This window comes from Tenrec ecaudatus, chromosome 8, assembly GCF_050624435.1.
Source record: "Tenrec ecaudatus isolate mTenEca1 chromosome 8, mTenEca1.hap1, whole genome shotgun sequence".
NCBI classification, from domain to species: domain Eukaryota; kingdom Metazoa; phylum Chordata; class Mammalia; order Afrosoricida; family Tenrecidae; genus Tenrec; species Tenrec ecaudatus.
The window spans coordinates 12,777,312-12,798,405 of NC_134537.1; the positions used below are offsets into that span (position 1 = coordinate 12,777,312).

General features: G+C 36.8%; 1 protein-coding gene across 4 annotated transcripts in view; it reads left to right on the forward strand.

The window, feature by feature from the left end:
* The window catches only part of ECT2 (epithelial cell transforming 2), a 61,985-nt gene that overhangs the window by 1,066 nt on the left and 39,825 nt on the right, over nt 1–21,094 (forward strand). For 2 of the 4 annotated variants that reach the window (XM_075556042.1, XM_075556044.1), the window contains exons 2-14: nt 3,223–3,368; nt 5,275–5,354; nt 5,471–5,560; nt 6,593–6,775; nt 7,594–7,683; nt 8,318–8,425; nt 10,477–10,550; nt 11,413–11,543; nt 11,728–11,843; nt 11,948–12,010; nt 13,468–13,690; nt 15,858–15,994; nt 19,187–19,306. In XM_075556042.1, coding sequence (XP_075412157.1) covers nt 3,245–3,368; nt 5,275–5,354; nt 5,471–5,560; nt 6,593–6,775; nt 7,594–7,683; nt 8,318–8,425; nt 10,477–10,550; nt 11,413–11,543; nt 11,728–11,843; nt 11,948–12,010; nt 13,468–13,690; nt 15,858–15,994; nt 19,187–19,306 — 1,539 coding nt within the window. In that variant the 5' untranslated portion in view covers nt 3,223–3,244. The remainder of the gene's footprint in view (nt 1–3,222; nt 3,369–5,274; nt 5,355–5,470; nt 5,561–6,592; nt 6,776–7,593; nt 7,684–8,317; nt 8,426–10,476; nt 10,551–11,412; nt 11,544–11,727; nt 11,844–11,947; nt 12,011–13,467; nt 13,691–15,857; nt 15,995–19,186; nt 19,307–21,094) is intronic. The other 2 variants (XM_075556046.1, XM_075556045.1) reach the window with 2 other exon arrangements.

Consider the following 21,094-nt stretch of genomic DNA (forward strand, 5'->3'; position numbering starts at 1 on the left):
CTGCCCTCTAGGGTCCATATGAGTTGTCTGGAGTCCACTGGATTGCATTGAGTTTATATTTAGTCAGAAGCTCCTTGAGGAAGTTCTTAGATGAGAAAGAAAGTAAAAGTTTATGAACACTAATCCGGCTGTGTTATTGTGAAAACACATAGCAACCATGGATGATGGGGGTAGGGGACCGAAGAGTGTCTTTTAATTTGTAATTAGACCCGTGGAGGTTAATGTTAATGTCACCCGTTTGCCATGCAGTTCTTTGGAACTTTGAAGCTATTTTGGAACTAAGTTGTTACACAGTTCTACCAGGAAGAATTTTAATTTTGATGGTCTTTAAAGAGTGGAAGAAATATAAGAAAAATGGCAACTGAAATGGTGTTTTGATTTATTAGGCTCTTTCTCCTCCAATCATTAAAAGAGACGAACTCATCTCTTGACTATTTTCTTTAAGAGTTTTAAGAGGACTTTGAAAGAAAGCCCATTTACAGCCTTTATATTTCCCTTGGAAATAACTATGTGAAAGAGACTTTAAGAATATTAAGAATTGGGTAGATTTTTTTATCAGGATTTAAGTAAAGACTGCAATGATTATATTGTTAATTACATTGTTAGCACCACCACCAACATATCCTGTATAACACTTAGGTCTAAACTATAGAAGGTGTTTCTATTAGGTGTCAGTAAGTCAGTTCCCTCCCATAGCAACCCTGTGCCCAGCAGAAGGAAACACTGCCTGGTCCTGCTTCATCCTCATAGTTCTGTGCTTGCATCCACAGTATCAATCCATCTCCTTGAGGGCCTTCTCTTGCTGTCCCTTTACCAAACATGGTATCTTCCAGAGACAGGTCTCTTCTGACAACTTGTCTAAAGTATGTCTCACCATCCTTGCCTCTAAGGAGCACTTTGGCCCAATTCCTACCGAGATCAGTTTATCCTTTAAGCAGTCCATCGCACTTTCAGTATTCTTGTCCAGCACCATAATTCTAATCCCACATCTTCAGTCTTCTTTAGTCACTGTCTAACTTTCACATGTACATGAGGCAATTGAAAATACATGGCTTGGGTCAGGGGCGTCTTAGTTCTAGAAGATAATTGCCTATATGGTTACCCATCAAGAAATGTCCACACTGTCAATATCATAGGAAATGAATAATTGTCCCTTAATTTTATTTTAAACTTCTATTTATATTTCCTTACACCTGTATTTGAGTTGTACTACCGTATCTGTTTTACTGATGTGGAACCTGAGGCTTAGCCTACCAGGTGTCGATTAGGACAGGATGACAATTCTGCCTGACTGCACAGTCTGTTTTTGGGTCTTGTCATCTGCTTTTGGACATTTACTATCAATGTCCAGAAGTAGTTTTCTCCTATTATTTTTGCTACATTTTTGGAGAAAGTTTTTGTAAATTTTGTTAATTTACAGAAGCAGAACAGGGTAAATAAGTTACTTGGTGCTGTTGTGTTGTGGTTTGGGGGATAGAGAGCAGCATCCAGGGCCTGTAGATACTTGGAATGGAGTTAATAGAAATTTCAGGAAGTGGAATGAGGTGGGGGAAACAGTAAGGATGGATCTCAAGTTTTGATAGTACATGAGTAGAAAATAAACTTCACTACTTTTTTGTCTTGGTTTGGTTGAAGTCGGCCTGGGGATCTCAGGGACTCAAAAATTCAGTGGTTCATTGTGACTTGGTCCAGTGGTTTTGTTGCCATCACCACGCCATGAATCGAACACTAAATGCTCTGGGTATCATTTGGATTACCACGAGACAGAGAAGAACGTCGAGAGGCTCGTGCATGTTCAAAAACGACCAAAGAGATCATTGGTCTGAAGGCCCAAGCTCTACCATAAGCTGCATCACGCTGAGAAAATACAAATGAAACAGACTATCAAGATGCATAAAACGAGAAATACCAAACAAAAAGCATGATGAGAAGATTCCACAAGGCGCAGTGGAGTGACTGTCACAGAGTGACAGTCCTGAGTTAAAGAACTATCCAGTGTGATTAAACAAAAACTAAAAGACAAAGTGGGAAAATGGGAAGCCCCTCTGCCTGAAGCCCATGCCTAGGGGAAACTGAAGTAGTAAAGGTTATTTGCACAGGAAGAACAGGAAAGAAGGATGGAAAAGATGGTTACTAAAGTCTGCTATGTTGTTGGAGGTTGCTTTACTTGAAACAATTGAAATGTGAAAGATTCATCAGACCAACGGACTTCGGTTTCAAGCACGTCCCTGTTACTGTCAATTTAGAGCCACCTTCTGCTTAGCAGTATTGGTGTAAAGAGGAACCCTGTCCCGCTGGACACCACAATGGGAGTTATTACCAATGAGTTAGCTGGGTCCGTGACCCCAGAGGAGGCAAGGTGATTTGAGGGAAGGAGTTCAGGTTGGCAACAATTCTGAAAATGGTAGGTGCTTAATTGCAGTTTTACTGGTTTGATGGCAGTTTCCTGCAAGGAATTCCCTTTGTTTTTGAAGAAGATGAAGCAATCAGGAAAGCCACCATTGTTGCTCTGTGTTTCTGAGTCCCACCTAACAATTTACATGTCTTAAGGAAGCTAGAGAACTACTTACAAGAAAAACAAAACATTAAAATGACCCCATTGTTAAAAAAAACAAAACCCCCTCACTTTTGTCAAGTCAATGCTGACTCCTGACCCTATAGGAGAGGATAAAGCTTCCCGTGAGTTTCTAAGGCTTGTGTCCTTTACATGAGGGTAGGAGGAGAAACAGATTGGCTGAGGTGTAGAGGAGGGAGGTAGAATAATGACTACATTTGGAGTGTTTAAGGAGACCTGGTAGCACTCTCAGGTGATGATGGAACTGGTAACAGCAAGATCCTCTGGTTCAAACTCACCAGCCACTCTCAGCTTTTGAAGATTTATAGCCCTGTAAACCCATATGTGATTGCTAAGAGTCACAATCCACTGGATGGCAGAGGGTTTGTTTTTTGTTTTTCTTTTTTTGTTTTGAATGTTTATATCATGTCAGATAAATGTTCTGACTACTTTATATATATTGTTATTTTTACAATACTCTATGGATTGGTTATTTCTATATTTTATAGAAGAAGTAGGTGTTTGATTGATTTTCTTTGGCCCCATTTTAAGAACAATGGATAATTGTGAGTTTTATAAATATAGGTATTAAAGTGTAGAGCTTTTAATGCCTGTTGCCCAATGATCATTTCTGTTTTTTCTTTTTTTGCTCTCAAAATTTCTTTCAGCCAACATTTAAAAGATTCAACAATGGCCGACAACAGTTTATTAGTATCTAATGGGAGGACTAGCTTGGCTGACTCTTCAATTTTTGATTCTAAAGTTACTGAAACATCCAAGGAAAACTTATTTATTGGATCAGCATGTGTTGATGGTAAGCTTATGCCTTAAAATACGGTTCTTTTAGAATATGTAAGCTTAAAATTGACTAAAGAATTTCCTGTGATTTAGTGTCATGCCAACTGCTAAGCTAGGGTATAGGCAGTTAAGTATTTAATAGAGTATACAATGTAGATTTTTAGTTCTCATTTGGATTAATGCTTCTCTTTGAAGAGAGGGGCAGTTTGTCAGTAGGTTTTGCTTTTTCTGAATGTAGGGGAAAACCTATCTGTACATGTCTACCTGCCAGTAACTTGGTGAGCTAGGTTTCATTCATTTGTGTCTAGTGAGTTGGAGAGCCACTTCTTCCTCCCCTTTGATGAGTGGGCCTTTTCAAAAGTAAGCACTCTTGTGGAGTGTCACTGTGCATTGTCGTGAATGGTTGTTGTTGTTGTTAGAAGGCTAACCCTTGTATATCCCACTACACTGCCTTGGGTAAGTAAATATTGCTACTAGGGTTCGACTTCATACATGCACAGGTGTATTCCAAACAAAGTGTTTGCACATGTCTGTAGTCAGTGAATGATGGCTGACAAGGTCTGCCAGCCGTAAGCTTAGATTTAAAGGTGCCGTGAAAAAAAACGGAATCACAATAGTGCCTTGGGACGAGATCTGCACCAGTTCAATTCAGAAAGAGGTCAGCTCAGAAGACTGTGGGAACTCTTGGATTCCAAGTGGGTAATCTTGATAATTTTCTTGAATTTACGGAGCTGATTATGAAAAAGTTTTAAGAAAGTGGAAAACTACATTGGTGAGAAAAAGCCAGGAACATTGGGCTGAAGAATTTTTCCCCCCATTACGAGAATTCTTTTGTTTATTCTTCAAAGTAGCAAGGACTGTCTTAGGAGAATCTTGTTGGGAAACCTTATCCCATCTACCACACAGCCCAGATCTTGCCTTCCAGATTTCTTTTTGTTCTCCAAACTCAAAAGAACATTTAAGAAGAAACAATTTGAGTCTCTAAAAAATGCCCAAACTGCCATTTTGTTGTGATATAAATCAAAGAGCCCAGAATTCTTTTTTTTTCTTTTTGAAGTTTCATTGCCACCTAATCCACCCAACAGACAATTCAATAGTTTAATCATAGCAAGAGAATTGTATAATCATTACCACAATCCATTTTGAATATTCCCCCCACCCTTGGTTAAATCACCTTTAAAATGAGTTGTGTAATCACAATCAGTTCTAGTGCTGCCTCCACCCTCCTGCCTTCATTGTTTACTCCAGAAATCCCCTTATCCTCCCTGTCTTCCCCCACCCTCCTCTATGTCCCCTAGAAACACTTGCATCAGTTATTATCTATGCATGACTCCTTCAAGCACAGAATTCTTTGGAGGGTTAGAGAATTTGAAACATTGACTTCAGAAGTATACAGGCTGGACAAAGAATATGTTAAGAAATAATCGCTTGACATTTTGATATTTTTGCTTAATAAAGATGTCTATGATTTTGTAGCAATACTTTCTAAGGTACTCTCATCTGCTTTCTCTTTCTTTAAAGCTGTGGGGGAATCTTGCGAAGGGACATTTGGATCTTTATAACATCATTCTTGGGCCATACAAAATTATCAACTTGAAAATTAGCCTGCTATATTTGGTCAAGCATTTAATTAACTAACCTCTAACGGGATGACTGGACCGGCATCTCTTTGATGAGGTGTATGATGTTAGCTGGTACTGATTTCTTGGACCCTATAGAGTCCATGGGCTGGAGACTCCTCACTCCTGCTCTAAAGTAATAGAGGGCCAAATATTTTTCTTCTAAGTAGGAAACTAAATCAACTTGAGGAATTTTAGAGTGCAATCTTAAAGATAGATGCTATGCTATATAAGACCAGAAAAGGGATTAAGACCTATTTGATTGGATATTAATGGTTCACAAACATATTTAAATTCTAACAGAAGAAATGCCTCAGATTGAAACACGAGTGATACTGGTTCAAGAAGCTGGAAAACAAGAAAACCTTACAAAGGCCATACAGGTATGGAGTTTGGGTTTTAAGTTAAAAAAAGATCTTTTTCTTTTAAATATATTTGTCTTCCATCACTGAATAATTTTTAGGCTTCTTAATCTCATACTTAAGTCTCTTTTCCACAGACTATTAAATTAATGGAAGTCCCTGTTATAAAGATAAAAGAAAGTCCTGGAAAATCGGATGAAAAATTAATAAAAAGTATGATTAATATGGTAGGTCAAGCCTCTCATTGCATGTGGCATGCTGCACTTCTCTTAATTATATCATTCCACTTCATGGTGAATGGATTTAAATGATCACAAAATTGGTGCACTAATGTTCTATGAATAGAAATTATGATTATTTTAAAAATTTGGGTGTATTTGAAACCTCAGAGGCTAGCATATATCATATATATTTGTAAATATAAATACTCCTTAAGCACTTTACTATCTTTTTTCTCATTTGTTTAGTATAAAGTCTTAATCTATTTCCAAAGTTAAGAATCAGAATCGACAATCATGTGGTCTTTTGTGTCAGCATATTAGAGAATCTACTTATTTCTTTATGCCAGTCTTGCAAATAAGATCCACATAATTTATTGGTCCATTAAGGATTTTCTTTTAAATGGTTTATTCTTTTACACACTGGATCATGTAAGTACTTAAGTATCATATCTTCATTGATATAGTCACCTACCTCTTTATAGCATACGCGTGTCAAGCCTGTTGCCACCTACAGCATATTTCACATTGCCCAAATTCCCTCATGAATAATTAAATGGTTATGTTAATAATTATCTTTTTCAAAATACTAAGTGCTATGTTTATGTTCCTTGTTTTTCTTAAGGCGGTAAATCTATGTGAATGACATCTTTCCTTGGTTAGAAGGAAAAAAAGTGGATGCCATTTAAGTATTGCCAAAAATAAATGTACTTAAATACTTCAATAAAGTCATATGCATACTAAATGTGTTACATAAGTCAGAAGTGTATGTCTCTATAAACCTTCCAAATTTAAGATCTTAATATAGATGAAGAAATATATAAATAAATATGTTAAAAAAATTAAAAAGACTAAAATATTTAGCGTGATGCTAATTATTGTGTAATTTAAAACTTCAGTTCTATGTAAATATAAAAATATTTAAATTTTTGATTTTATTTTCTATGAAAGAATAATGTCTAAATCTTAGACCTTAGAGTTATGTTACTATGTATAACAAAAATAATTTTTATTTCTAATAACTACCATGAAAAAATCAAGGAAATTAAAGTACCCTTTGTAAAGATGGAATCAGTGGAAGAATTTGAATGCTTGGATTCTCCAGAATTTGAAAATGTATTCATAGTCATGGACTTTCAGGATCCTGTCTTTAATCACTTACATAAAGCTGATTGCAGAATTATTGGACCACCAGTTGTATTAAACTGTGCACAAAAAGGAGAGGTAAGAAATAATTTATTTTGACTTTTCAAAGTTACATCTTTGTGAATTTCATAAAATTTCTTTTAAAATTACATTACTTATTTTTTTACATTATTTTTTTGAGTCTGAAGTATTTAGAGTAGAAATAGTACTGGCTACTGTCATCTAATCCTTTATTGCTATTGTGATATTTACTATTGGGGAAAACCTATGGACTTTGAAAGTTATAATGCACTTATCTGCTACTTATTTAAACATACCTTTAACCTTTATCAAGAAACCCTGGTGTCATAGAGGGTCTGTGTTGTGCTGCCAATCGCAAGGTTCGCAGTTTGAATCCAGCAACCATTCCATAGGCTACAGAGGAGGATTTTTGTTCCCTAAAATTTACAGGCTTGGAAAACCCACCAGGGCAGTTCTGCTCTGTCTGTGGGGTCACTAGGAATCAGAATTGACTCAAGGGCAGTGAGTTTCTTCAGTTTTTAAACCTCTTTCAGTAACCTAAATGGGAGCACTTAAAGTCTGAAGTATCTGCGATCTTTGCTTGTAGTTAATATTTAAATTGGAACAAAAATTTTGATATAACTACCTTCTTTCTGTTAAACTTGCCAGTAATAAGCTGATTACAATATGAATAAGATATGATTTGTGAATTATGTATCTATGTATATGCTATGGGATCATATTTTGTAAAACTTTCTACTATTTTGCCTATTTTTCGTTGTATATTTTAAAATGTCAGTAAATCTTTGGCAAGGGCAGAGATATTTAGCTCAGAAAAAAATGCATTCTGTTTTCTCTACATAAAACTGAAACAGATTTAAAATTGTGTGTTTCAGCCATTACCTTTTTCTTATCGCCCACTGTATTGCACAAGTATGATGAATATGGTGCTTTGCTTTACTGGGTTCAGGAAGAAAGAAGAACTAGTAAGTATTTCAAAATGCCCTATTAAAATAATATTTGGCAGCAAAATAAAACTGAGAATATTTTGAAACTTAATTTTAGTTGTATCTTGGTTTAGTGTGAAAATATTGAAGGAGAAAATATTCTAGATATACCAGTTAATGAATTAAACAAAAAAAGGTTTCCTGTTTCAGGGACGATGACTGGCATGTGTGTTATTTTTTAATGGAAGATTAGAAACTGTGGCTGTATTTACACGTTGCTGTGTTTGCACAGTTCGGTTAGGTGGCAGCTGTAGCAGTAGCAATAACGAAGGGCCTCATACACAGAAACGTGAAGTGTATGGTGCTAACTGAGCGAGACGTTAGGGCGAATGTTTACATGTGGGAAGAGTTTTGATGTGGTGCAACCTGATGTTAGTAAAAGTAATATGTGAAGACAGTATAAAAGTCGATTAGCTAGTTACTTTAGTTTTTATGAAGAACTTTACAAAATTTACCTTTCTTACTTGTGTTAGTACAACAAATGAATTTTTCCTTTATTATTTTGAGATGAAATAGGAGATATTCAGCAAATCCTTAAATGAATTGCAAATGTTTTAAATAAATGTCTTCAAGTAAACAATGAAGTCAATGTTGCCTTTTTTTTTTTTTTGAGGTCAGATTGGTGACACTGGTCCATCATATGGGTGGAGTTATTCGAAAAGACTTTAATTCAAAAGTTACACATTTGGTGGCAAATTGTACACAAGGAGAAAAGTTTAGGGTATGTATTTTTATGTGTTTCAGTAACGCATTAATGTAGGATGGGTTTAATAATAGGAATCTTCCTCTATTTCTCCCACAGTAGGGATCAGAAGAAATTACAACTTGGTATGATTGGCATCTTGGTAGTGTGGCTGGTTACGCATTAGCCTGTTAGCCACATGAGCTGCTCCGGGAGACAAAAATGAGGCTTTCTGCTCCCATAACAATCTACAGCCTTGAGAACACCAGGGCCAATTATATTCGCTACTGGGGTTGCTATCAATAGGAATAGACTTCATGGTAGTGAGGGCTTTAAAAAAATTTTAAGCTTTTATTGGCAGTCCTTGGATTATGAATGTCTTAAATACAACGCCTACTTGCTCTTTCAGCAGGGTTTGAACTGATTTATGCTGTGCTGTAATGATTGTGAAAGCTACATAGGAACAGACTTGAATTTTTACAATTTAGATGATTTGTAACTGGAGTGAGAATACATTACGAGGTGAATGTTTGTAAGAGGAGACTTAGAATAGGGAGAGTGAGCACTTTCAGGTGCCCAATGCATGAGATTCGGTTACTGGTGGGGCCACGTACAACCACACATATTTAGTGTAGTTTGCTTGGCTGTCGTTTCTGAGTGGGGCAGCACTTTTGTCTCAAAACCTGCTCTATGTTCATATAAATTTGCCTGAACTGAAATGATTGAACCTAACCCTACTTGCAAGAAATTCATTGTCACAATCACTTGCATCACAACATAACAGTACTGAGCCTTTTCTGAGGCTAAAAAGTACGGCTAAATAAGAATAATATGCACCGTTCTCAGCTGACTCACAACTTCTTCCATACACAGGAATGCATTAGTTTGTAAGCCAAAGGTTGCCTGTAGTGAACTAGTTAAATCGTGGAGTGTGGCCCTGCAGGTTTGAGCAGAGTCTTGAACCAGCTTTGTGAATCATGATGAAACAAACCAGAATGGATTCGAATTTGTAACATTGTGGGTGTGTTGGTATGGTAAACAGACGGAAAAATCGCAAGTTAGTGCCACACTAGAAACGTAATCTCCTTAAAAAACAAGGGTAGACTGTGTTGCGTAGCAACCAATGGCTCAGTCAGAAACGGTGGTCCCCAGCTTGGAGATAATGGCTGGCCCTGTAGCGTTGCCTGTGAGTGTTTTCCACAGGCCTAACACAGTCTCTGAAGCCAGGCTCTCAAAAAGGTCTTCCTTGTCCCCCATTCCAGGATCTCAACCCCTAATTCTGTCTCAGCTGTTTTTTGCTTTGTTGGTTCTTCCTGACCCAGTTAGAACAGGCTCAGAGGCTTGCTTTTGCAGGAGGTCCTGGAATGTGAGATAGGTTCTGGAAAATGAGTGGAATTGTAGAATTATTGCAGTTCGGTGAATATTAACGACAAGAATTCCATGACTTGGTGAATAAAGGACCAGGAATGTAATGAGAGCAGATAGTTCCCTCCAATTAGGTATTCTTTAAAAGACCTGAGGTGTGTCCTTAGAAAGTAGGTCTATGAGCCGCCTCATAAAAATTAAAAAAAATAAAAGACCTTTTATGAAGATTGAAATCTAACTTTAAGATTGCACTGAGAGTCTTAGGCAGAGTTTATCACTTTGTTCTACCCTCCTTCACAAACTATTTATGCAGCAAATAGCAACTTTCAGGGGAATAGTGACTTATTTAGATGTTTATCTGTAGTGTTATCTTTGAGTCAACATTTTCAAGGAAGAAAGCGTCAAGAAAAACTAGGGACATTGCTAACTTCAGATACATATTTAAGGGAACAGTGTGGAAACCTTGGAACTCTGATTTTTCTTTTAAATTTTAACAGTTTTATTGACATTTAATTCACATATTAATACGATTTAATGCAACCTAAAATTATTTTAATCTTAGTTTTTCTAATTGTTAATTTTTCTTATAAATCAGAAATGATGATCTAAAACTTCAAGATGTACAGGTTATATATAGTAACGTACCTATATGTTATCAATCTAAAACTGTTTCTTAAAATTTCTATGAATGCAGTTATTTAACATAATGCTGTTTGTCATCTTAGGTTGCTGTGAGCTTGGGTACTCCGATTATGAAGCCTGAATGGATTTATAAAGCTTGGGAAAGGAGACATGAACAGTAAGTATTAAGACATTCAGTGATTCGTTATGTGAATCAAACAGTGGTGTGTTTTAGAGATAAGTTCATATATCAAAATTTTAAGTTCACAGATTATATAGGAAGAAAATGAATTCAGTCTTTGGGTAGACTAGGTAATAAAGTCCAGGAGATGTACAAAGCATGTGCATTATGCTTTAAGAGATCATTGTAAGTACTACACTCTTATCTAGATACTGCCTATTTCATAAAGCATAATCTGCATGCACCACAGATGTCAGTGAACTTTTGTATTTGGTTGCATTTTAATTGGTTGTTGTTTCCAAAACATGGTTCCTTGCTATTTCTCTTCATTGTAATTTTAGTTTTCATGACTATAAATCCGAAAAGTACCATACTGCCATTTAGTTAATCCTGACTCATAGCGACCCAATCAGACAGAGTGGAACTGCCCCTGTGTGTTCCAAAGGTGTAACTGTTCATGGGCGCGGAAAGCCTCGCCTTTCTCCCAAGGAGTGGCTGGTGGTTTCAAACTGCCAACCACAAAGTAATCCAGTACGCCACAAACCAGGGGTGCCTATAAAATTTCAACATTTGAACATTTCTGTAAAGAATATCTATGAGTGGATGAAATGCCAATTAAACTGTTAAAGTAAAAAGAATATACGGCTGCATTTTGTCAGAAGTTTTTTCCAGGAGGGCTTGAGAACACAGTTAGCTTTTCCTTTTAGTGAGGATTGTTTCACAATAAGGTAGAAAATATTTTCAATAAATGAAATATGGTAAGATCGTTGAGAATTACTGTACCTTTGTAAATTCCTGTACCTGACTTATTTGAATTGAAGTTTAACTGGCTTTACAAGAGTGTATTTTTTTCCCCAAGGGATTTTTGTGCAGCAGTTGATAACTTTAAAAATGAATATAAAGTTCCTCCCTTTCAAGATTGCATTTTAAGTTTCCTGGGATTTTCAAATGAAGAGAAAATCAATATGGAAGAAATGACTGAAATGCAAGGTAGAATTTAGCATAATTTCCAAGTCATATATAATTTATCCACTAGGTAAATTTATCCACTACTCCTTGTGAATTTATCCACTAGGCCAATTTATCCACTAGGCCTTGTGAATTTGTCCCATTAACATTTGGATTTGGAAGTAGCTAGTATACTTCACTTACGTTCCCATACCTTCCGCTGCAGGAGGCAACCATTTACCCGTTGGAGATGAAAGATGCACTCACCTTATCGTTGAAGAGAATGTCGTCAAAGAACTTCCATTTGAACCTTCAGAGAAACTTTACGTTGTTAAGCAAGAAGTGAATAATTCTAAAACTAGATATATGTGTTTTTAAAACATTATTAATACCATTTTTATATGGCAGAATTTAAATTTCTAATGAAATTGTTCTTTCTCTACTAGTGGTTTTGGGGAAGCATTCAAATGGATGCCCGGGCTGGAGAAACTATGTATTTGTATGAAAAGGTATGCATTTTCCACCCTTCATATTTGTTCTGTGAACTGAATTATAAAAAGATAATATTTTCTACACAGAGCATGGCATAATTAACATTTATGGCATCGTTTACTTCATGTTCAGTTTCAGAATTAAAACATAATTTTTGACTATAAGTAATATTTACAGCCTGTGTAGACTTCAGTGCACCTGTTCAATGTGATCGGTCAGTGTAGAGCTGCTTGAAGGGTTTTTAAGGCTGGAAACCTTACAGAAGCCGATTGCCACATTCTCATGGAGAAGCTGCTAGGCTCCAACTATGAATTACAGTCCAGCCAGGGCCATCAGTGCTGACCCATAGGAAAAGCGGAGTGTCGTGCTGTACTTCAGCAGTGCGCTGGTAGGTTAGAATCGCCAATCTTGTCATTAGCAGCCTAACACTTTAACCTACGGCATTACCAGGACTCCTTAGCTAGCTAATGTATTTTAGGTAACTTCACTCATTCTGTGAGAGCCAAGCAGGATTGCAGAGTAAATAATTATTAATATAATGCAGTAAGTGTACTCACAGTGGGTCAGAGAGTTGGAGAGGCACGGGAGTTTTAGGGAGGACTAGAAGGTGACCAGATTTTAACATTGGTAAAGTGGGACACCATTGATAAAACTCATATCCTGACGAAATAGCCACATGGCAGCCTGAAACCGTGTACCCTAGCTTGGTGTGCATTCTTTCCAAAAATTGGGACTTTTAAAAAACGCCGCGGGATGCGGGAAAAATTGTTAAAAATCAGGATGTGTGGTCATCTTATTTTAAGGGGTGTGATGTCATTAACAGGACAACCGTAGTAGTAGAATGTAGACAAAGAACATGTAGCCTTCATAGTGGATCTAGGTGAGCAGAGGCATATACCTGGAATTAGGAATAGGAATAGGCTTTAAGAGACCATTATTTCAACTTGCGATTTAATGTCATGTAGAGTAGGATATCAAGAATGAAATACAGTTTGATGATGTATTCACAAAATCTTAAAAAGGTGCCATGGCTCTTCCAGACTGCCCTTTTTTGAATGTAGATTTTTAACAAAGTTAAAAGTGTACTTTACAATTAGGGAGACAGCTCTTAAAAGTACGTGTTAGTAAGTATTGGAGAGCATGTCAAGACACTGCTAAATGCTAGGGATGAAGTTAACCAGGTAAATCTAAATGGTCCCCGTCCTTGTGCAGTTTATAGTGGAGTAGACAGTGAACAAGCATACAGGTAATGACCATAGTGCTATGAAGAACATGAGTGAGGTGCTTGGGGTTAAGCAATAGTTTCTCAAAACTACTATGCTCTATGAAGCTTCTGAATTGCCTGGCAGTGTTAGGTTTTAAATTAGGGTGTGAATTTCAGATTGTGTTAGACACACAAGCATATTTTTCTCTTGTTTCTATCTCAGTAAAGAATCATGGAAGTGAAATTGAGTTTTTGTGCTTTTGGTTTCAGGCTAACACTCCTGAGCTCAAGAAGTCAGTGTCCCTCCTCTCTCTCAATACTCCCAACAGCAATCGCAAAAGACGCCGTTTAAAAGATACACTGGCTCAGCTGTCAAGAGAGACAGACTTGTCACCATTCCCTCCTCGTAAACGCCCATCTGCTGAGCATTCCGTTTCTATTGGATCACTCCTAGATACTTCCAATACACCAGATTCAAGCCTAAATTATGGAGGTAATTCACATTTCAAAAAAGTGGATATTTAAAATTTAACGGCATGAAATGATGTTGCTAGAGAAAAATCCCTACTATAGTGAATGAAAAACTTATTGAATTGTCTTTGTTCTAGCTGAGAATAGAGACTCGTGAAAAGTTAAGAATAACGATGCTTCCATTTTATGGCTGCTTGCTAGATTGCTATTTTATACTATTTATTAAATTAAATACTATTTATTAAATAGGTGTTATCCTTATTTTAGGGACGTGTAGACTGAGCTACATGGGCATTAAGTAACTTGTTTAGGTCACACAAGTAGAGAGGGATAGTATTCCTTAAACAATATGAGCAAAGACATGAATTATGGATAAATGGAATTAAAAGTTAACGGCATGAACAGAATTTAAAGGTTATGCATACAGTAGGCATTTGGAAAAGTTGGATGGGATCTTGGTAGAAGTCTCATGGTTAGATCTGTATATCTGAGAAAGTGGTGGTGTTACGGGCTGGACTAATAACTGCAAGTTCAACCCATCAGCTGCTCGTGGAAGAATGATAAGACTGTCTGCTCCCATAGAGTTCAGTTGCTATGAATTGGAGTCTACTTGATGGCAGTGGGTTTTAATTCATCAGTGGATCATAATAGGATGAAACGAGAAGAGCTGCTTGGAAATGCATCAAGTTTGAATATGCAGTTTATAGCTTAAGAGGAAGAAAAGGAATCCCCAAAGGAAAAAAGCTTGTAAAGTCGCAGGAGTGGCAGAAGATCTTTAAAAGACCGGGATGAAAGGAAAGATCAGCATGGATGTCAGAAGAGATTCTAAATCCTAGAGTAACCAGGGCAAAAGAAAGAAATGAAGTAAAAAAGCTGAGCAGAAAACTCAAGGACAACCCGAGAAGACAAAGTAAAATGTGATCATGTAATGTGCAAAGGTAGAAAACAAAAGCAAGAACATGCTAAGCATATCTTAAACTGAAAGAACTAATGAAAAAAATTCAAGCCTCCAGTTGGAATAATAAAAAATTCCACAGACAATATTGAATGATAGCAGGAAGCATCAAAAGAAGGAAAGAAGACCCAGTCCATGTACCAAAAAGAACTAGTTGGCTTCCAACCACTTAGAGAGGGAGCATATTATTAAGAACCAAGAACTAAAGGAAGAGGTTCAGGCTGCACTGAAAGTGTTAGCTCTCTCACTTCTGGTGATTCCTGACAATCTTCAGCATCCCTTGGATTACAAATATATCACTCCAATCTCTGCCTCTGTCTTCACATGGGTGCCTCCCCCCTATATTTCTTTTTTATATACTTTCTCTTTTTATAAGTATTCCAGACATTGAATTGGGGTCCACACGAGTCCAATATGACCCCATAGTAACTAAGAGCATCTCACATTCACATTCTCAGGTTCTTCCTGTTAAAACCTAAGTATATCTTTTAGTGGACAAAATTCGGTGGAAAGATGAACTTCCTGGGATTAGGACCGTAGTCTTGGGACGCCAACTTCAGTTGGCATAGCATAGTTCACAAAACAATATTGTACGTCGTACTTGGGTGAGGAGTCTGAAAGTCTTGTGAGGCGCCCTCTCACGTGCAGCTACTGGTCTTTCCCTTTTTGGAGGAAAGAAGAGTGAGGAAAATCAAAGATACTTGGAAACTGAGTGCAGAGGACTAATGCATCATGGGAACCCCAGTCTCTACAATGATGGGACTAGGTGGTGCTTGGCTTCCGGTGCTGACCGCCCTGAAAGGGGCCGTAGTCAGTGTCCTCAAACAAAATGGATGAGTTGTTGAAATCAAAATCGATTTGCTTTGTAAAATTTCACACAAATCACAACAATGAAAACAGAATGATCTTGACATTCTGTAGATTAGTAATGCCGATCAATTTTTTGATGATCATATTTTGCTGACCTTATAAGAAATTTTTACATCAATAAAAAATTATTCGGTGATATTCATATATATTTAAACCACTCAAATCATATTTAGGTTTGAAGGATAAAGGATCTGGAAAGATTTTGTTTGTTTTTTAAGGGAACATACTATATATTACACAATGAAATCAATAATATGCTGCTAATATTTGATAGTATATTTGTAAGTATCCTTCCCTGTTAATTTCTGTACAAATTTGGTACACATATCTGGCTTCCATTTATTTTTCCTCTCTTACCTTTCAGATACACCGAAGTCTTGTTCTAAGTCTTCTAAGGCGTCCACTCCAGTTCCTCCCAAGCAACCGGCAAGGTGGCAAGTTGCAAAAGAGCTCTATCAGACTGAGAGTAATTATGTAACTATATTGGCAACAATTATTCAGGTAAGTGTGAGTGTAATTTATGAATGGTCTCTAATATTCCTGAGTAAAACTATGAAAATATTTTATTTTTACCCAGAAAACCATATAAAAATTTGAACATATCAGGGTGCATCAAAAAGTTGATGGAATTAAAAAATCATCGGAGTTTTCCACAAGCAGTGAAGCGCCCTCGTAGCTATTCCACACGAAATGTGTGACCAAAGCAGCTGTTAAAGGAATGGCATAATTGTACTGATACTGTAGTCATCAACTTGTTTTAGGCAATAAAGTGTGGTTTCAATAATACCATTTTTATTATAATGATTTTAAGACAGAGTGATCCTCAGGAGAAGATCACAGAGGGAGCCGAGTTTAATTCACCACTAGCTTACTGATTACTAGCATTAATGTTTAACATTATTTCTGAAGAAAAGTAATTCTAATGAATTCCCATAGGATGGAGATTCAAGAGGACCTTAAAAATGAATTAGAATTCAAGCTTCTGAAAAACACTGGTGGGATATTAATTCTGTGTCCTTGGTAGAAGGAATAAAGTTGCTCAATGCAGTAAAGGAGACAGAGTGATGCAATATCAGGAAAATGAAATTGACTCCAGCAAGCATGTCTTGGGAATAGAGAAATGATTGGAAGCATCTAATTTGGATTTAGGTTTTAATTAAGTTCAAGCTAATAGTCTTTGATTGCTATACCACTCATAGATACATGGATTTAAAAAACTGAAAGATTCCTAGTGGTCATGAAGAGGTTATTTTTTCTGTACATTTTTTAGCTTTTTATTGAGGATCCATCCTCTCATCTTCACTTGTACATCGAGCTTTAGAATATAGATATTATCACAAGTTAACTAGAAAAAGGTGCCAAAAGTCTCTTAAAGCTAGTATCAGAGTGTCAACGTATTCCTTTATCGGAGGAAGAGCTATCAGCAAAAATCCAAAGGAAAGGAAAGCAAGCCAAGCATAAAAAAGCTTAGCTTCAATCAAGGCCCTTATAATATATGTAGAACTATGGAAGACCAAGGCACAAACAGTTTTTATAACAACATGTACAGTACAGTAACAGAAAAAATTCACCTGTCCACCTTTGCTTGTCCAAGGGAGGAGTAACATTCCATGTGACACAGTTGAATCTCACCCCTTGAATAAATTAATGCATTATTTGTCTAGTAAAAGGAAACAAGCTTCTTGTAAACAGATGAGTAATTTCACGTGGCTTGCAGAGAGCTTTATACGGAAAAGACTCTTGCGAATGAAAACCTACTATGTGGGGACATAGGGTAATAGGGAATGGTTTTCTCTTGGATGGCTGGTCAGAACTTGTGACTGATGTTTGATGGGGGCAGTTGAGTTCCTCACTTGAAAAATAGCTGGAGCCTTTTCAGTGCTAGATTATACACTGAAGGAATATGAAGGATGCATTTGTGTTTCCTGCAGTCTCTGGACTGAGTGCTTTAGAGTAGTAGTTTTCGAATGCTTCCACTTACATACATCTAATGGCAGGAGAGAGTAAGCTTCTAACTCTAGACCCCTAAATGGGTTTTACAAGTAAAAATCCTTTAAGCCTATTGTTTTATCTGCGGCTTACTCCATGAAAATAAGATTGCTGCTATGGAGAATGTTTTTCTCCCCAAATAAAACTGTATTTACCATGTTATATATTAGTTTGGGTAGCACTGTCGGATGCCCTTAGGTGTACATTTGAAGGCCACCTTTAAGGAACTAAGGTAGTATTCACTAAGCTGTAGGACTGACACACATTTTAGAAACGACTAACCTAGGTACTCCAGTGCGATGGAGCAAGTAACAGCTTCATGTTGATCGTTTTCTTCCCAACCAGATTTATCCACTGAACTAAATCCATCTAGTTACTTACTGGTTCATACTTTTTATTAAAATTGCTAGAACATCAAAAAGGTATTTACATGTTAGACATCACAGAGAGCAGTTATTTTCCTTTATCAAATTTTATGAATGAGTGGTTGGGTAGGTAAATGTGTAGAGACTAGCTTATTAGTGGTTAGAGAAAAGGGAGCCATTGTTTAAGAAGCTGTAGATTTCTATTTATGGCGACGGAAACTTTGGCTAACGATTGTGGTTGATGGTTGAATAGCATGATTAATGTAATTGATATCATTAAATTGTTGATATCAATTGAATTGTTGATAGAAACTAAAAAATGACCTGCTAAATGTGTCATATATTTATAAAAATAGACACACACATGTACATACACACTTATAACAATTAACTGTATGAGAGAAAAGTGTACTAAGTGGTAGGGAAACAAAGTGGCACCTTTGCTGGGGACCTTGTGCAGCAGATTAGCCCCATGCAGTGCATTCTGACTGATGCTTCTGGGAGTGTGGTTTGCGGTTCCCAGGAGAGCGAAGCCCTTGACAACCTAAATCTTTTCTCTATCAATGTGATGTTCTCTGTTGGTCAGATTGTGAGCGTATTTGTTCATACACAGCATATAGGTACGTACAGCATGAGTCCACCTATGTGTATTTTATTTATACCTAAGTACCATTTTTCTAAATTGCAGATACTACTACCATTTCAATTTTGGTTTTCATGTAAATATTGTGTGCATGTTGAAATACTGGTGGTGTGTGTGTGTATGTATTGTGTCTTGTGAGCATGCTAAACTAATTCTAAGTGTTTCTTTTATTAGCTTGATGCAAATAGCAGCATGGATAAATTTCAAGATATAATCACTGACTGAAATATACTAGCCAAAGAATAACTATTTGACTTCATTCACATGAAACCCTAGAAGGTGGGAACTATTTGATAGTGACCCGACATGTAACTCCCCGGTTATGTGGGCACACGAGCGTGCAGAGGCACCAAGGGAGACATGCGAGTGGCAAACTTGTTCAGATCTTGATGCTGGGTGTCGCTGGTGTTTCTATCGCTCAGATTTATCAGATTGTACACTCAATCTGTGTGCAGTTTATTGAATGGTTAACAATACCTCAAATTTTATTAGTTTCTAAGATAAGATGATTTATTAATGTTTATTTAATGCCTATGTATAATAATAGAAAATGAAGAAAAAGGATTATCTTAAAGTTAATATGTTTCTGTTATATTTTTTCCTTTTTCACCAGCATCTTGTCTTTCATGACCACTGTTTACCTTAGATTTTTCCCCTTTCATCACATTCACTTAATGCACCTCGCCCCCTTTTCAGTTATTTCAGGTTCCATTAGAAGAAGAAGGACAACGTGGTGGGCCCATCCTTGCACCAGAAGAGATTAAGACTATTTTTGGTAGCATCCCCGATATTTTTGAAGTGCACACGAAGATAAAGGTAAATTTGTACATGCTAGATGAACTTGGTAGTAATTCTTTTTGGATTGAGAATGATTTTTCTCTTTTATACCTACGTAAACATTTTTTTCAAGGCATTTCATATGAGCTCACTATATTTTATATGCAAGACATCCTTTGTTCCTTTGAATCATTTGTCTCTTTACTCTGGTGCCTTATCAATGTTTATTTGCCTGTTTTTAAATGTTGATCAAACCTGATCTGAGGAATTAAGAGTTTTCCAAGTGTTTTAGACTCAAATGGACATATTTGAGAGGGTACCTTTAAAAAAAATGGACAAAGCTCTGCTGGGCGGAGCGTTCTTAGTATGCATTTTTCCCGCTAGGCGAGCATTCAGCACTCGCTCTGAGGTGCTGCACCCTGTGACTTTGCCTGGAAATGTTCTTTCTAGTCACAGTGAATTTTTTCGTAAAAGTAGTTTCACTTGAACCTTGTTTTTCTGTGATGGCTGATTTAAGAGAACAGTGCACCTGTGAAATTTTGTTTCCTGCTTGGGAAAATGCCACAGATGTTGAACACAGCTTAAAAGGACAGCACTGTGGGAAAAGCTTAAATGTTTAAGTGGTTTTCTTGTTTCAAAAAAGATGAAATGTCAGTTGATGACAAGCTTCATTCTGGATGTCCATCAACTTCCATAACGGATGAAAATGTCAATTTGTACTGGATTTGGAGTTTATTCCACCAGGTCAGACTGCTAATCAAGCTTTCATAACTGTGTCCTACAAAAAAGGCCTTCTTTGTGGCAGATGGGGGACTGGTTTTGCCACCATGACAATACACCTGCTTACGCAGCCATCTCAGCGCGCCAGTTTTTGGCAAAAGCCTCATGCCTCTCTTGGGTCATGCATCCGACTCGCTGACTTTGCTGTGTGCGACTTCTTTTTGTTTCCGTGAATGAAGAGGGATGTCAAAGACAGTGATTTGACAATGTAAAAGAGGTGAAGAAAAAAACGAGGGGGAGGTGCTGTCAGCCATCCAAACGGATGAGTTTGAAAAATGCTTCCTAGAATGGAGTTCCAGATTTGACGAATGTATTAGTGCGATGAAGAGTACTTTGAAGGTGGTAAGGTTGCTTTGTAAAAAAATTTAAATACATAGCTTTTTTTGGGGGGAAAACTCCTGTTCTTGTTGGGTACCCCCTACGTATGTTTCCTAGTACTCTTTTTTTTGTACTATTGTTACCTTGGTGTTTTTGTTTGTTTCGTTTGTGTTGTTTTCTTTAAAAATGTTGAAGATGTCATTTCATCTGTTTCCCTTTTTAAACAATTTTTTAAATTGTGAATTTAGTGGGGGTTTATATTTTAGGTGATCTGTTTTGTAGTCAACAGTTTAAACAATGTCAGTCCTGCCCCCCATTAAGTTACCCCCAAGCCACTGTTAATTTCTCTTCTCCCTCTTGTGGATTACTACCTTCCCTTTCCCTCCCCTGCCCTTTGTCACTTAAGTAAGAGTGTTATCCTTTTGAGATGATTTCCTTTGAATAAGGGTACATGATTTCCAGGTATCAATTTCTTACATTAAAGTATGCTTTGCATATGATTAGCTGAGCTCTTAAAAGTAATTTAACTTTAATTTTTCTTATGTAGTCCTAGAGCAAAATAGATCAATCTTCTTGAAACAATCCTTATTTAGGACTTGTTCCACATTCCAATAAAAAAGGCCAAGTTGAATTGTAGGATGTATATTGCGGTGTTTTTATTTCAATCTATATTATAAATAATATGAAAGATCTTGAATTTTCTATTTTATCAAAATTGTATTTAAATTA